This window comes from Callospermophilus lateralis, chromosome 13 (assembly GCF_048772815.1).
Source record: "Callospermophilus lateralis isolate mCalLat2 chromosome 13, mCalLat2.hap1, whole genome shotgun sequence".
Lineage (NCBI taxonomy): Eukaryota > Metazoa > Chordata > Mammalia > Rodentia > Sciuridae > Callospermophilus > Callospermophilus lateralis.
The window spans coordinates 87,102,273-87,114,395 of record NC_135317.1 but is presented as its reverse complement, the minus strand read 5'-3'; the positions used below and the strand labels follow the sequence as shown (position 1 = coordinate 87,114,395).

Below are 12,123 nucleotides of genomic sequence, written 5' to 3'. Positions count from 1 at the left end.
CCAACCCCAGAAGTCAACTTTCTCTTAGGTGGTCTTTTGATTTTTAAATAAGCTTCCCTTTATCACAAAGTTGTCTTCTAATGGCATTTGAGAAACCAAGGATCAGTGTGGAAAATGCTAAGTGCTCATTAAATAAATATGAATAGTGTTTTTATATACACAAAAATTGTGATCTGTGTGTGTCTGAGTTCTATTTGGCATACAAAGGAAAGATTCACACTGTCCAGGCTTTATTTTTTGTACACACAGGGCTGGTTTATTTAAAAGTAAGCATTTTTAGTTTAAAACATTGATGTTTAGAAATTATTTAAAATATAAATTTTTCTTATATTACCACACTGAATTCATTTGATTTTTTTCACTTTTTTGCTAAGATTTGTTCCATCAGATGAAAAGAAGAAACAAGGATGTCAACGAGAAAATGAAACACTAATACAGAGAAGAAAAGATCAGATGCAACCAGGGGGCACTGCAATTAGTGTCACAGTACCTTATAGAGTTGTTGACCAGCCTCTTAAACTTATGCCTCAAGATTGGTAAGATTGTGTCTATATATATTTTTTTTAATATTCATTTAATTTTCTTGAGTATTGATTTTTAAAAATTGAACAAGTATTAGATTTTATTATGAGCTCTGAACAAAAGTCTGTTAATATATACAGATCTAATTTGGTCACCAGTAATTTTAATATTCTTGGAATACCTAAACAAACTTACATTTTGAATTGCTAAACTTTATTTTCTTTATAAGAAGAACCACACTAACTTCTGAAAACTTAGAGTATAAAAAATTCTACTTGTTTATTTTTTTCTGGATCAGCTTTTAAAAAGGACAGAACAAATAGACTAATGTTATCTTAAGATCCTCTATTTTAAAATCTTGATTTGGAGAATTTAGATTTTCTGGTAAGATATAAATAATGGCATAGTAAGGGCATAATTTACTGAAAAGAATAACATGGTCAGCTCTTTTTATCAGTATGTAGTTATTTAAAATGTCTTTTAACCCAAACATTAAGCTATTTATAATTTAAAGTACCTATAAAATCAGATATTACAAATTATCATAAATTTTAATTAATTTAAATTGGAGTAAAAATTTGAAGCCTCAGAGTTTCAAAGAACATATGGCACAATATGAAATTTACCTTTGAAGTAATTGTCAGTTTTCGGTTTTGGATTTCATGCAATTGAGAATATTATTATGTTAAAAAATTATAAAAGAGTAAAGGATTCTTTTATTAGAATTCTTTCCAGTACGTAACAGATAATTGAGTAACATATAAAGTGAGTAAGATGAGAATTTCAGATACTAAGCTTAAAACTAGTAGGAAGGTTAAGACTGTGTATTATATGTTTACAAGATATCATTATATAGAGAAAATAATTCCAAGAATGTGCACAGGTGTCATCACAGTGCTATAAAATTATATGTATTAGAGTCTTATCATTGGTGTCATAGGCAGAATTAGTATTTTCCTTGTCTTCTTTTAATTATCCTTTCAAGAATTTATGGAGACTGGGTAGCATTTATATTATATTGCTTTCCTGCTAATTCTGTGAGACCCAATAGGATGTAGGTGACCTCTGTCCAGAAAAATTCCCTTTAGTTTGGTTGGTACCAATAGGTCTTTCACCTATACATGGGACAAGTTAGGTTGTAAAATTTAGGGATTATTTAATAACATGTTGCTTTATTAAAGATGTTTTTAACGGTTTGGGGCATGTATCCCTGAATGTAGAAATTTGTTTACTTAAGATCAAATTTTAGCCTCAGACATCTTGTGTAGAATAAGAATTTTAAGGTTGTGGTTTTTCATAGCAACCTTGACAGTCGCTGTAGGTTTTTAAATTGAATAGCAGGTAACCCTGGTTTAATGTTTGGTTGGATATACAGAATCTTCATCTAAAGCAGTGATTTTCAAAGTGTAGTCAGCATTTCTAAGATTGTTACAAGGAGTTGCAAAGCCATGCTGTTTCTATAGTAATAATGCCGAGTGACTATTCTAATGGTTTATCAGTCCTCAAATGGGAGCAAATATCATATCCATTGCTCAAGATTAATTATTCCTTCTATTCCCTCATTCTCTTTCTTCCTCTCTTACCCTCCCTTCCTTTCTTTCTTTGCCTTTTGTGGGCTTTTCTCTAATACCCTCTGTTCTTCATCTGTAAAATGGGGGTATCTGGCATTCACTTCAGCAAATTGGTTTGGAAATTAAATGGATTAACATGAGTAATGTGTAAAATGCTCAAAACAGCACTGTCCCATAGTAACTGTCATTAAGGTTAATCATTATTGTTGATAGTTTTTGTTCCCACCTCTTTAGTTGTAGGCTTACGTTTATGGCAGTACTTATATTTTCTCCAATTAATTAAATATTGTGAAAAATAATGAAATATGAGGGCTTAGAAATAGATTTATTCTTTCCTAGAAAACAAATTTGGATGGTTGGGGATGGTTGGAAAGAGAAGTTACTTTGAAAAATTAATTTACAACATTTAGAGTGAATGAAATGATTATAAAACAGTAGGAAAAGTTATAGAAAGTTAAGGAAGTTTGTATCTTCAGATTTCTGCCCACATATTGGAAGAACTGAAAAGTAAGATTGTCAAAAATGGCAATTTTGTCATTAAAACGTTTTAAGATGTATTTGAATACTAAATTACTTCCTTTTAAAACTACATCTTTTTCAGTTAATAGATTAACTAGTATTCACTGTTGCCATGAAAAAGTGGGCCCCTATTTCAATTAATATAAGCAAAAACTAAAAAGTTGACATAAAACTACTGTTTGTATAATTATGTTTGAAAGACTTAGGTGCATGAGAAGGACGTACAGTAATTAATGTGGTCTAGTGGTAATTAAAATTCAGGTTGAAAAGTTAAGGTGATGTTTTTGCTATATTTGTATCTTCAGAAAAATTAATAGGAGATTATATCACATGGATAATTATGAAACTCTTTCCTTAGGGATTTACATTAACTAAGGTCAAATTTGAGATATTCTTCCTATGCCCCCTCTCTCCCAATCCCCTTTCTACTTACAGGGACCGAGTTGTAGCAGTTTTTGTGCAAGGTCCTGCTTGGCAGTTCAAAGGTTGGCCATGGCTTTTGCCTGATGGATCACCAGTTGACATATTTGCTAAAAGTAAGGTTCTCTGTATATTTACTGCTTATCCAATGTAGAAATGTTCTTTATGGTTCTGCATATATGATGTGTATATTAATGGATTGTTATTAAGTAGCATAATATTAACTTAAACACCTGTGAAATATTTTTCAAATTTCGTTTTACACATTAATATTTTCTGTGTAGTTATATCTGAAAGTGAATGTTGCCTGTCCTACAACATTAGTAATTATTTTGGGGGGTATCTTAAAGTCATTAATAATTACTATACATCCATATGCTTTGATTAAAATCAATAACCAGTTTATAAAATGAGTTGGCTTTTGCTAATCAGAACTGTATATCAATACTTAAAATGCCTGTGAATTTTTTCATCTATTCCCATCATCTTGAATAATTGTAGTAAGATTGGCTTTTTCTCTTCATTGAGATTTCAGCTTGTGTTCTGTCTTCACAGAATTCTCCTCGGACCATCCTATTTGAAATTGCTCTCACCTACTCCCAGTTGCTCTCTTAAGCTATTTTACTTTCTTGAGAGCACTTAAAGTTGCTTAACATCATCTAATTTTTATATCTTTATTCTAAGTCTCCACTGGCCAGAATGCAAGTTTCATGACAGAAGAGTACTTTCTGCTTTATTCTCTTCCCTTTGTACTCTAACACAGAAGAGTGCCTGATACAGGGAAGTGTTTAGTTAATATCCACAGGATGAACCCTTACTCTTAACCTCACACTTTCCCTTTTTTTAAAGTATTGTTTTTACTAACTTACTTTCTGTTTAGTTGTCAGTCCTTTGTATTTTGACTCTTTTGTGCTAAAAACTGTTCCCACCAAAGTCACCAGTGACCTAGATATTGGATAGTTTTGACCTATCAGAATTTGACTCCCTCACGTATTTCTTCCTTTTTAAAATATTCTTTTTAAAGTACTTGCTACACTTTATCTCATTCTCTTGGTACTTTTTCTCTGGCTAGCAACTGTACATTTATGTTCTTATTTCTCTTTTTCTTTAATTCTCAACTTTTTCTTATAGTCTTTCAGCCTCCATCTGTATCTCTCTATTTTAAAAGTTATGTCTCTGGCTTGATATTCTGGCCATCTCACTAACTGTGAGGTAACTCCTTGATGATGTTGCACTGGTACTTTGAACTCAGCCTTTTCTCTTCCTCATTCTCAAATTATTTCTTGTCCTCAGGTTTTTTGTTTTTTTACTTGTAGTTGGACACAATATCTTTATTTTTATGTGGTGCTGAGGATCGAACTTTTGGACTTTAATATACAGCTTTAATTTAAATTATTTTGGTGAAAAAATAAATAGCAATCAAAATTAAAACTATTGAAATTACTAAAGGAGAATATAGATTGTTATGGCTTGAGATAAGTCATTTTTTTAAAAATAACTATTTTTAACATATATTTTAAAGAAGATTTAAAACAAATCAGTAAGCAAATTAGAAAAGTAAAACATGCAGTAAGTAGAATAGAAAGTATTGAAATTGTGGGATTATATTTAATTCATAATTTTAAAAATTTCTAAATTGACAACTTCTTAATGAGTTTTCCGAACTTCACATAGTCCTTTTTGTGAATTGGTTTAATTAAATTCAGAATGAATAATTTGTGTTTGAGGAAGAGACTTCCATTTCTAAAAGAAAGTAATTTACAAACAATACTCCCCTCCCTGTACAAATTATGCATTTTAAATTTCCATCAAGAATTGACCTTTAATTGGTTGTTAATATTAAAAGCCAATATGCCAGCAAGCACTACAGAACAAGCGATTATCAAGGTACTACCAAAAAATTTACAAAGTCATTTGTTGTCTCTTTGGAAGCCTCTGACACTAGGTGATGATTATTAAAATAAAAAAAAATTGGGGTAAAAATGGGAGTTCATAACCCACTTGAATCTAATGTATGAAATATGATATGTCAAGAGCTTTGTAATGTTTTGAACAACCAATAAAAAAAAGAATAAAAAAAATAAATATTTTATTTACATTTAAAAAAATTTAAAAAAAAGTTAAAATCATAAGAGTTAGTAAGAAGACTAAAAAATTGGAGGAAAAAAATCTAATAAAACATTTTGTGTATGTGCATGCGTAACATCTCCATTGATGGTAAACTGACTGCAAATACAAGAATAAACTACCTGGTATGATTTAGCTGGTTGTCAGGGATAGAGAAAGATTGTAAGTTTATATCCTTAATGCCTAGAAAAGTGCAGAATATATAGTAAGCACTAACTATATGCTAGATACATCTTTACTTACAAATATATTTTCTCCCTTTTCACCACTTTTTACTAAGTCCTGTTCTCCCTGATTTCTTTTTTCTTTTTTTTTTTTAATTTTTATTTGTTCTTTTTAGTTATACATGACAATACAATGTATTTTGACATATCATACATGTATGAAGTAAGACTTCCCATTCTTGTGGTTGTACATAATGTGGAGTTACACTGGTCATATATTCATATATGAACATAGGAAAGTAATATATGATTCATTCTTTTGTCTTTCCTATTCCCATTTCCCCTCTCCCTGATTTCTTGAATCTTCCTCTTGCCATCCATGTGTCTTCTACCCATACAAAGAACTCCGTCTCTTTATCCTCTACATTACTAAATTGTAGTAGATTCTATTTAGTGCTTTGTGGTGATATCCATGTCTTTTAATATGGCCTACACGCCCAACATTGCTCTTGACTTATATGGTCTTATCCCTTATCCTTTCCCTATATTATACTTTCCATGATGCAGTTCTGTTACTGCTTATCCTAGACTAAGCCATTTTCTCTTTGAGTATGCTCTTGATAATGGGTCATTTTTCTTCTCTGCTTGCTTATTTCTCACTTGGCCTTTAGGTCTTAGGTTAGATAAACGTCACTGACGATGAAAGCCTTTTCTGAATTCATGGTCTCTGAGAAACTCTAAGTACCCTGATTATGGTGTATTTGAATAGTCTTTTTCTTATTATTCCTTACTGAGTCATATGCATTTTATCTTACCTTATTCTTCATTTTAGTCCCCAGTAGCTGGCATATATAAGCCCTCACTAAATATTTGTCAAACTGAACATTTTTATGACATTGCATGTTTAGCATATATTTAAAAAGACCACTTTAACAAATAAAAAAAATTTAAAAAGATTACTTTGTTTGTGATATAATTTCAGTTGGTGGAAAAGGAGGTCTTTTTTTTTTAATTGTTCTAGTTTGTGTATGTGGTGGATAATATTTTTATACTTCCATAAAATGTTTTATAATGTTGATTATAGTTTTAGTAAAAAGTAGTATTTTTTTTTTCCCTCCCTGCTTCCTGTGTAGTTAAAGCCTTTCATCTCAAGTATGACGAAGTTCGTCTGGATCCAAACGTTCAAAAATGGGATGTAACAGTGTTAGAACTCAGTTATCATAAACGTCATTTGGATAGACCAGTTTTCTTACGGTTCTGGGAAACATTGGATAGGTAATTCTGATCCTAAAATATACTTACCTTTACTTTATTGTAGTAATTTTAGTGTCTCCTTGGTTAAATTTTAAGTTTCTTAAAGTTGTGAACCATATTCCTTCATTCCCTTCTTTTTGAGCATTGTGTAATTTGATGTTGATCTCTAATAGATAACTAACAAATATGTTTGATATATTGACTTTAGAAATAGATGAAGAAGCAGGGCATATAGCGGTGCTTGCCTGTGATCTAAGAGACTGTGGAGACTGAGGCAGGAAGATTGCAAGTTCAAAGCCAGCCTCAGCAACTAAATGAGGCCGTAAACAACTTAGTGAGTCCCTGTCTCAAAATACAAAAATAAAAAAGGGTTGGGAAAGTAGCTCAGTGGTAAAGCCCCCCTGGGTTCAATTCCCAGTGCCAAAAATACAAAGTACAAAAAAAAAAAAAAAAAGCAAAGAAAAGATTTTTAGTCTATTAGAAGAAACAATAAACTCTGAGTCAAAACATAGGTGTATATTAGTTTGTTATTTGTTCAATGAATTATCTGACCTCTCAGAACCACATTTTGTATCTATCCAAGAGGTATGGATTAAGTGATGCCAGTTCTTGGCATTAGTGATGCCAAGAACTAAAAAGTCCCTAACTCTGGGTTTATTTGGGTTATGGGAAAATCATGAAAAGAAATGAATTTTTAAATTTTATTTTAATTAGTATAAACAGAGTTTTGAAGTTCTTTATTAATTGACAAATTGGAGAAGAGCATATGATCAAATTAATACTACTAAATCTGTTGTTCTCTTGAGATGAGATGTTCCTTAAAACCTACTACTTTCTTGGTGTAAAATCACTGGATTTTATAGGTTTTCTCAAAGTCAGGTGATTGAAGTAGCATAATATGATTATAACTGATAATATATTAAAGAGAAACATTTTTCCTAGCTAGAGTCTTAGGTTATAGAATTTAATAAAAAGAATGTCTCCTGCTTAATTCAAAAGTCTTTATATTTCAAAGTTTGTAGTATCAAGTTGCTAATCTCTTAGAAAACAAAATATCTTGTTCCACTGTTGATTTTAAGTTTTTAAAAAAATTAACTTATTTTTATGTATAATATTCTAAAAAATTCTGAAACTCATGTAATAATTATAACCTGTTGTAAAATTGTCTTTCAGGTACATGGTAAAGCATAAATCCCACTTGAGATTCTGACTTATTTGGTTCCTCCATCTCTAAAAATCTGGATTAAGAAGCATGGATATACCTTGATCTAAAGACTGAAGCTTTATGAATTTATCAGGAACTTATAAATGAAGAAGGTCACAGATCAATCTTTTATAAGACCTTATTTGATGCTTTTGCTTCAAAAGGATGATGCCTGTCATCCATATAAGCAAACTTTTTGGCTTATAACTATTTTTTTAATATTAGCCTTCTAGTCTGTAATGGAAATTGTATATTTTGATAGAAGTTTTTTCTCTATTGGTTAAATTAGCATTACTTAAAATTTGTTTCTTTAGAAAATAAATACAGGTTATAAATGTGTGTATATTTAGAGGTTATAAGGCTCTCTAAGCCATCTTGCTTCTGATTTTTCATTGCTCTCTAATTCCTTTTACTGAAAATACTGTGTTATGAATGGTATTAAATTTTAGACTCTGGAACTTCAAAAACCAAGCAAAGGGATGTGACTATTTTGAATGAATCAAAATTTCAACCTGTATGTATGCTATGTCTACATGTATTCTTTATTTAAAAAGAAATAATGAAAAATCCACAACAGTTCTTCAGCTTTGGTTGACTGTTCAGCCTTTCAAGACTTCTTATAAATGAATACATTTGATGAATGTACATTCTTCTCACTTGATAATTTTAAATCTTAGAATGATATATTTCTATTTGCGATACCTTTCCTGTTGGAAAATCTCAAAACACAAATTAAAAACATGATTGGCTATATAGCAGCTTATTTTGGAAGCTAGAGTATGATTTGAGGGAAAGTATACATCAGCACCATTGCAGTATAACTTTCTTGTTATTTTATATGGTAAAGGATTTTGAGTCGTCTTTGTCAATTTTGGACTTCTTTATCTTCCATTATCCCTAACTATTGATAAACTTCCGGGCACCAAAGATCATTTGCTTAAGTGTCTGAACAGAAACAAGATTAAAAAACACTGGTATTTTTGTGTGTATTCAATATGGTATAAAATGTAAAACCTATATTTTAACTTAGTAAAATATTTTACTATTTCTCTACTTTAGACAGAGTGTTGCATTCAAGGTCCTGGAGTCTTTTTTTTTTTTTTTTTTTTAATCTTTTACTACTTAAAAACTCCTGGGAAGTTTAATTCCCCTCAATTATTTTTACCATTAGAACTGTTGCTGACCATTTTCTTATGTCATTTTTTTTTTTCACAGTGATTCTCTCTTTAACATTTTTTTAAAAGAAAATATATAAACATTTAGCCCTTTCTTATCAAGCTGATATTCTCTAGTCATTTTTTGAAATTTAATGCTGTCTTTAAAATGAGAAGCAATTATTATTTATATTTTAAGTAATGACAAAAGTTCTTATCAATAAAAATAAGATATTATTCAGAGGGAATTCACAAGGCTCTCCAAAAGAAAAGCAGTCAGCATTTTAAATTATTAAATTTTAGTATGTTTATTAGGTTTGAATAGATTCTGCTCTCATTTTCTTCCCCCTTTCTTTGCATCTACTCTTTCTGAAGATAAAAGAAAACTCAATTTGTTCACATTAGAATTTCTCAGCATATGAATCTGTTCTCAAATTATGTATTGTGTAAACTCCATGATGAAATAGACATGTACTAGAATCTGTAATATTTTTATGTAAGATTACTTATTAAGACTACTACAAGTGGACATGGACTACCTTTCCATAAAGATTTTTGGTGTTTATACTGATACATGAAATTTACTTGATACAGAGTGTGGTTAAAATTAACATCTTTGAACAAGGTTTATTTTTCTATTTTGAATTTTCCTTATGTATATTCAAAGGCTTCTGGAAATATTGTATGGAACATTAGGAAAAGTACAAATATGCTATTTCATGTACTTAAAAATCAGAGTCTTAGTATGCACTTGGGTTACTTTTTCTCTCTTTGACCATTTGTTCCCTTATTTAGGTCCATGTAATTAATTTTATAATGATTAATTCTAAAAACCCCACAAAACAAAACTCTCAGTTCTACAGCAGCACCTAAGACAGTGCCTTGCACATAGTAGGCATTCAGTAAATATTTATATGCATGAATGAGTGATGTATTTTCATTGTAACTGGTTTATTGCAGAAACGTAGTTTGACGATACTTGATCTTGGAGTTTGGGAATACAGAATTAACAGGGGAAAGAGGCATAAGTAGATAATTTAATGGAAATGAACAGCACATTAATAAACTTGACTTACCCATAAGTTACTATTAACTGGAGATACCCTAGTGTGTTCTGACTGTAAAGGAGAGGTTTTGTTTCTTTATTCCTTGGAGTCTTCTGAGTCAAGTAACAATAAGAAAGAAGCACGTAGATTTCATCAATAGATCTGAACACTGAACATTGGAATCACTTGGAGAGTTTTGAAAAAATATCTGTGACTAAATGCCTATTCTCATTTAATTTATCTGGGATAAGACCTGATCTCAGTATTTTTCAGAAGTTCTCGAGGTAATTTAAAATGCAAGAAGGAAGGAGAATCACTGGTTTAATTTGTTATTTGAAAACAAAACCAGTATTAAATGTTGTGTTTCCACCTCATTCTCCTTTTCTAATGTGTGTGGGTGTGTTTTGTGTGAGGTCACTCTTTGCACTAGACCATCCCTCCTATTGTGGTATTGACCTATATTCCCAAATGACAAATTAAAATCTTATTTATTTAATATAGAAGGACTATTTTGCTGTTTAATATTTAAATAATGTTTAATATATTTTATTATTAACTAGTATTATAGCTTTATGGTTTGTTTCCATGTGTTCATTTCCTTACTAACTCTGTTTTTAGCAATAGCACAATAGCAGTCCATACAGGAATAATTCATAATGAGGAAAATCTGAATTTTAAGGTAGAAAGAAGTATTAATTTTCTTATCTGCCATGCAGAATGAGTCAGATTGTTTATGAAAAGAGGCATACTTTAAATTGGTCTGCACAAAAGAGTAAATTACTCAAATAAAATACACTGTCTAATCAACACTGAAGGGAATATTTTTCCTAAATAAAATTTTTTTTGACTCCTAACAAAATTAAGGTGATAACAGTGTTCTTATTTGGAGGGTGGGAAGGGAATATTTATCAAACTAATGTAGTATATGAAATTCTTTGAGATTTAACAGTATATTTTATAGTATTACACAAAAATTTAAAACTGGTCAAAATTAATGGCTTAGAAAGTGGCTTTAAACTTAATGCTTTTGGTTTAGTGTGTTCCCAGCCCCCTATAACTCTCCTAGTACACGCTAGGCAAGTGCTCACTTGAGTTAAACCTTCAGCCCTAAATTTTGTGTTTTTAAAGTGCTTATTTAAATGTAAAATATAACTTGAAGTTTATTTTCCAGATAAATTTTTATTAAAGCCTACACACATACCTACACAAACACAATACATGCTCATGTTTCTTAATAAAGAACATTTTGGTCTGCCTGTTTAAGATTTATGTAGAATGCTAAAGAGAAATTTATTATTTATAAAATAAAATAGGAATTGTAGAAATATGTTCTCAACTCAGAAAGTTTCTGGCTGCTATTTTTCTTTAAAAAATAAAAATTGATTACACTGATGTGACTAGACTGGATTTTCACTGTTTATTCACTTAGGTTTGAGAATCATGTTGATTCTCATAGTAATAAAATAAAAATACTTTAGAAATAAAAGGGAAGAATGACTGAATTTGTCTTAAACTAAGATTATGATTAGGAAGTTTTGAAATGCCATGTCCTAAATGTTCTGGCGTATTCATCGCCATATTTGAAAGTTTGCTGAACCCAGTATTGTTTACATATTCGTATGTGGGCACAATATCTAAGGAAAAATGAAAATGTTAAATAGAATTGTAAAGAATTATATCTAGTAAGAATACTTTTAGGTCATTGTGTTTGGTCTTGTATATTATTTTAGGTAGTTTTTATATAGGAGTATCTTAGAAGTTTTAAATATATGCCATCTGCTGAAATGCAGTATGCATTTTTGTATGAACAAAGCTAATGAAATAAAATAGTTTTATTGCCAAAATTAAAAAAGTGAGGTGATAATATTTTAAATTTAAGCAAGTGATCTATCCCTTCCAGTATTTATTTGCTGTTGAATTCCCTTTGTAGCCACTTTTAAAATACTAAGAGCTACTTAACCCTTAAGGTTGTTATAGTACTTACAAAGTTAATGCAGTTTCTTTATATTATAGTAGCCCACTGTGATTGATTGCTTAATCACCAATTGTTGACTCTTTCCCAAGCAAAGTGATTCATGAATACAGATTAAGTAAATAAGGTATTTGGTAGTACTTTACATTAAAAATCTTAGGGATATTTCC

The 12,123-nt window shown here is 30.3% G+C and overlaps 1 protein-coding gene across 1 annotated transcript in view; it reads left to right on the top strand.

The window, feature by feature from the left end:
- Cdc73 (cell division cycle 73) overlaps window positions 1-11,378 on the top strand; it is a 123,594-nt gene extending 112,216 nt beyond the window's left edge. The window contains exons 14-17 of the mRNA XM_076831627.1: window positions 375-536; window positions 3,048-3,148; window positions 6,457-6,598; window positions 7,751-11,378. Of these exons, the coding sequence (XP_076687742.1) occupies window positions 375-536; window positions 3,048-3,148; window positions 6,457-6,598; window positions 7,751-7,787 (442 nt within the window). The 3' untranslated portion in view covers window positions 7,788-11,378. The remainder of the gene's footprint in view (window positions 1-374; window positions 537-3,047; window positions 3,149-6,456; window positions 6,599-7,750) is intronic.
- Window positions 11,379-12,123: the final 745 nt, after the last annotated feature.